The 6000-nt window shown below is 33.0% G+C and overlaps 1 protein-coding gene across 1 annotated transcript in view; it reads left to right on the top strand.

Annotated features, from left to right (window-relative positions):
• Nucleotides 1-277: 277 nt before the first annotated feature.
• LOC106071506 (homeobox protein HMX3-like) overlaps nucleotides 278-6000 on the top strand; it is a 37853-nt gene continuing 32130 nt past the window's right edge. Inside the window, exon 1 of the mRNA XM_013231630.2 lies at nucleotides 278-777. Coding sequence (XP_013087084.2) covers nucleotides 291-777 — 487 coding nt within the window. The 5' untranslated portion in view covers nucleotides 278-290. The remainder of the gene's footprint in view (nucleotides 778-6000) is intronic.

Below are 6000 nucleotides of genomic sequence, written 5' to 3'. Positions count from 1 at the left end.
TTTTATGTCGAATAATTTTAAAATTGTACAAAATAGTTATCAATTATTGGTTTCATTACATTATTTTTAAAAAATACCTCAAATCGTAATTTACTCACTCATAAGACGTGAAATTCTTATAATTATTAAGTGAATGGAAAATTTTAAGTATTAAAAACTTAAAACCTGGAGACGTACTTTTGAATTTTATTTTTTCCTTCCATGATGTTTTTATTAATGGAAGTCGTGTTTGGAACAGTTTATTTGGTTTGTGTTCAGAAGTCAGAATAGTTATTCGCTTCCTATATTGAATGTTTTGTTTCAATAGTACACCGCCACATCCCCTACTCTCTGAGCGCTACGCCATGGCAACAGACGATTCCGTTTTACCTTCTTCCAAGACTTCATCGCCTACAACGCCATCTGCGTTATCCCCTACGCTGTCGTCCACATCACCGAAGTCGCCCGTAAAGACCCCAACTTCGGTGGCGGCGCCCCTGAAGAAGTCGTCCTTTTCCATCAGCAGCATCCTAGGAGAGGACAAAACCGATGGGGCAAGGAGGTCCCCAAGCCATGGCGACGGCAGGAGGGACGATGATACTGAAGACAGTGTTTGCGAAAGGACGCGAAGAGATGCAAGCAAAGAGGCGGTGGTCACTAGTATTTCGGACTTGTATCAAAGATTTCAGTTATACTCAGACCAGGCGCGGCTGGCACCGGGGCTAGCCTCCAGGGCAGCTAGTTTTGGACTTTGGTACCCATGGTATCCAGGATTGATTACATCACAACATTCAGATGGTAAGAACCAAATTTTAAAGATTTTATATCCATTTACTTTATTAAATCTTACAAACTCTTTTTTATATGAAATTGTTTGTATTTGTAGGCAACTGGTTAATGATCTACATACATCTGGTTTGTTTTATAAGTGATTAAAAAAATCTGCCACAAGATTAAATTTAATAGGCACAAGCAAAAGATCAATAGTTAAACTTTAAACCGCGCCGATGTCTTCTAGATCTAATTCTGTTCCAAAATAAGTCCTTTTAAAATGACCAATCCATCAAGTTCAGTCTCTTGTTCGCCTTTTATTTGTTTTATTTACTTATATATAAAGAATGTGGACACTTATAGTTACTGATGAGAATGTATAATGGCATCGATAGTAGACATTCATTTTAGTTAACTTAGCCGTCCCCGAACCTTATTGGAAGACACAAATGTACCCTAAATATATATCCTAAATAAGTATTGTAATAATATATCCTAAATATGTATCCTAAAAATATATCTAGGCACAAAACGTAACCTTCACATGTAACTACATGTTCTATGATATTTACGCCATCGGTTTGGTCATCATGATGATAATTATTATCTGAGATGAACCAAACTTACAAACAAGGTGGAATTATTTCCAGAATGCACACTATTGACTTTTGTTTTCTAGGAAAGGGGGATTATATGTTGTTTGTTTGGACCTTAACTACAATGAAATGTCCAAGATGATTTCAATTTGTATATTTTGAACCCCTAAATCAAAAATAATTGAACACAGCAACATAAGATCTAGAGATCTAATTGTTGGTTAAAGTATATCCTTTACGTACTTTTTAATTCGGAAGTACTGGGATTTAAAATATCTTAATTAATCTTAATCTTATCTAATCTTATCTTTTCTTATAAATTACTGGTGTCTCTTTAAAACAGAAGATAATTATGTCCTACGCGTATCCATATATAAATCTTGTTGTGCATGTTAAATAGAGACTCAAACATCATCAACATTATCCGTTGAGCTCCATATAAGTAGTCTATTTGTAAACAGTTTTAAAACTCATCTGTCAACTAATTGTGTCAACAAAACTCAGCAATCTATTGCACGGACAACGTTCCCATTAGACAGAATGTTTATATTTGAGACGAGACTATTCAAAGTTCTATAAAGTTGGTGGGTAAAACCACTGTCACACTAGATACAAGACTCTCTAATGAAACATAGTTTTCCCCAGACTGTTTGCATTCTCTTCACTAGGACTTATATTTAATTCAACGTTTTTAGTTCATCAGCGATGACAATAAATGTCGTAAACATTTTCTCCATGGCATCTGTTTGATATTCAGCTTCAGTTCTAAAACATTTGGAAATGACACAACTTTAATTGTATCCACGGCGCCCCTTGTCAAAGCACTGAAAAAAATGTAGTTGTTTCAATATAGATAATACATTAGTAAAAGAAAATTTTATTGACATATTTTTGTATTATTCATCGATATGAGAATCAGTCGAGGGAAAAAATATAAGGATCCAATAAACAACTACAATCGTATTGAATCTATAGCACAGATAGAACACAATTTTATTGGTTGAAGCTATATTATTTACAATTTATAAAAGTGTAGCCACTACATAAAACCATATTTTCAATGAATGTAGCTACACTAGATCTCCACAGTTTGAAACAGTGTGCTACTTGCCCAATCCCATCTTTTAAAGTCTCAAGAGAAAAAAAGAATAAATCTTGGACAAGGTCAACCACTTACCAGTTTTAGTTGTTTCAAAATAGATATAATAAATTTACTTTCATTTTACTTTTTGAAGACCTAGAAAGGAAGAGCTCATGTGTTGCGAAAGAAATCCAGGCATACATTTCAGTTTGTTAAATGAAATCTTGAAATGGTTATAAATGAGAATAGCAACAATTTGAATGCTTGATACCCAGAGCTTCGCTTTTGTAGTTTCTTCCTTTATACTTCCGCACTCAAAGCACATGTGAATCTATTGATTATGTATTTAAGAGATACTGAAGTAGTTCTAGATCTAGAATCACACCATCAAAGAACTTTTACAATATGAATAAAAAAAAACAACAACTCATATTCGAACAAGTGAAACATTTTAATCGAATACAAAATAAAAGTACTATCCAAACAGTTTTGTGAATAATGATATTGTGTAATATTCACAAATAAATATTCAATCAGACTATGTTAGACTCGATCAGAAGCTTGCCTGCAATATAGCAATATAGTTCATTTGCCGGTAATACATGTATAGAAATTTAGTTCGTTTGCTGGCAATATAGCAATATAGTTCGCTTGGAAGACAATAGCAAAGTCATTGGCAAAAAATAAAATATATTGACACTGCGGTTGCCATTGGATAGTGCATCACAGAATATTCTTTACTGTCATAGCTCTTCTTTTATATTTTGAGATTCCATTTGATTCTACGGTGTTTAAAAATTGCATCAAAAATATTATATTCTTTTAAAACTGTATAACTTATCATTACATCTGTATTCTATATACTGGATACAACAACATTCTGTATCTAGTTATGGACGTTGGGTGGACTCAGGGCGCCAATAGATCCTGAAATTAAATACGACAGTGTTCACCGAGATTCGAACCTTTAAGGCCTTAAAGGGTACTTTACCTTTTCTTTATTGTTATGTACGTAGGCTCAATGTTATGAACATCCTAAATAAGAAAACTGGACTAAAGACTTAGTGAATAAAGGTAGATCGGGAGGAAACATTTCCTAGATCTAGATCTAGTGCTGACATGGTCATTTTTCAGAATAGTAATAATAATAATAGTATCTATTTGTTACATTTTTACATGTACGTATTTTATCTTGTCAAGCTTATTTTTAGAATTCCCTCCTCTCAGTTTGCAAACTCTTCATGGGCTAAAAAAAAAAAGGTTGGCTCAGCATTGGGTGGAATCTGGACACTGGAAGGATATTTCCAAAACGGCTCAAACAATTTTCTAACATTTTTTTTTCTAGAAATTTGACATATTTTTTGTGAAAAATAAATTACTAGCTAACTTGGCACACAAGGAAAACTCTAGCTTGACCGTTAAAATTTTATAAAGTATTTTGAACGCACTTTCAACGGGTATTCCCGTACTCAACTCAAATGTGGTTTGTATTCACTAAAGAGCTAAATAATCAAACCGATGTTCATGAACATTTTGCGCACCGTCTTATGTAGAAGTTCGCTGCACTGACTAGAAGAGCTTGGTTGGTGCAAAGCTCTCACTGGAATGACTCCTTGAAATATTGAAGAAATAAATAGAATAACAAATTATAGACTATTATCAGCTTCATAAAGTAGGAATTGATTATTTAAAAAAACATTTGTAATGATATTCTTTTTTCTAATAAATAAGGAATACCAGTTTCGTTATCGCCTGGTGGGTACTTCTGAGTACCCAGTTGTAAGAAAACTCCGGTTAAAAGCTACTATCATAGAATGACGAAAAAAAAAAAGTCTAATAATAATCGATGTTAAACTGAACCCTTTACTCCTCTGGAGAAAGTGTAGACCTATCCGATGTAATCGGATCTGCCTGACATGGCTTCAATTGAAACAATTTGTCATGGATAACATTTCAAAGCCTTATTATTGACATATAGTGTTACATACGACGCTGTTGTAAGCGTCATTTCTTGTCCCTGTAATGACAGTGAATACCTGACATTTACAGCGACAGACCTTTTCATTGCCGTCTGCATTCTATCTCGCTTTGATCCCAAACCTTTCCAACCCCACCACATCTATTTCAAATTCAAACAAATGGATGTTAGATGATAGATCAACGGATACAGAGATGTAGACTTGGACTATGTCGCTTTCTTTTAAATACATGCCACCACACAGATTCAATAGATATAATAAGCTTTGAACATTCATACTTATGAGCTATATTTAGTAAACTATCAAAACAAAATGGACATATAATACTGTACAAATACTTATGAGCTATATTTAGTAAACTATCAAAACAAAATGGACATATAATACTGTACAAAAAACAAATAAAAGGAAGCATCTATGTACACTATTATTTACACTCTTTTTAAAGGTTATCATTTATGTTTATATTTTTCTCAAATTGTGCAATGTGTGGCTGAGAGGCCGAAACCGCTTGGCTACGGCTTGGTTACCTAACAAGAGGCTTGAGTTCGAATCCTGAATAGAGTTGTATTTGCTGGGCGCTTAAAGGCAGCACGGAAAACTTATCCAAGATACTCCCGCCCCCAACTGGTCCACACACAAAGCAGCACGGAAAATTTATCCAAGATACTCCCGCCCCCATCTGGTCCACACACACACACACAAATTGTACCATAGTGCACTGTGTTCATTCGAGACATAAAAGATATGCTATATAAAAGCAATTTAAAAAATCATTTTAAAAAATCTGATAGGCAGGTGACCTTTAACTTAATAAATATTTTAACAGTTATGTTAAAGTGTGATTGGCCACTTTTTGTTAGCTTACAATATACCTATCTATTGAGTATTTTCTGCACACTAAAAAATAGCTGTTAGAAATATTTATGTTGATTAAAATTATTAATTTGTATATTATTCGAGCTAGCGTCAAATGCTTGTGAGTTCAGGGTCTTTTCGATTTCAAAAATGTATAGTTTTTATCAAATTTGAATATTTAATATTAGAAAATAAGAGAAATGTGTTCAAATTTTAAAACACTCTAATTCAATATTGACAAAAAATGGCATGTATTAACACTGTAAGTGTATTCATATAGAAGCTTTCGAAGAAGGAAGCTCCTCAAAAATCCACATACCCGGTACTGACATCTTGTCATGCTTAGAACTGAATTTTAGGTCATCTATTTATGTAATTAATATCATAATTTGAACTAAATGGCATGTATGGCATGTATTAACACTGTAAGTGTATTCATATAGAAGCTTTCGAAGAAGGAAGCTCCTCAAAAATCCACATACCCGGTACTGACATCTTGTCATGCTTAGAACTGAATTTTAGGTCATCTATTTATGTAATTAATATCATAATTTGAACTAAACAAAAAGATTTTAAAAAACAACATTTTCTAATTAAAATGCTGGTAGTTTACTTGGAGTCCTAGGTCGTTCTACAATTTGTATTCAGTGTTTTCATTGTGTATTTTATTTAGAAAATAATATTATCTTTCAAAACGAATTCAAATTAATAAAGAAAATATAATAATTGATTTAAA

This window comes from Biomphalaria glabrata, chromosome 1 (genome assembly GCF_947242115.1).
Source record: "Biomphalaria glabrata chromosome 1, xgBioGlab47.1, whole genome shotgun sequence".
Classification (NCBI taxonomy): domain Eukaryota; kingdom Metazoa; phylum Mollusca; class Gastropoda; family Planorbidae; genus Biomphalaria; species Biomphalaria glabrata.
Note: the sequence above shows the minus strand (reverse complement) of the source record. Positions and strands in the feature narration are given on the sequence as shown.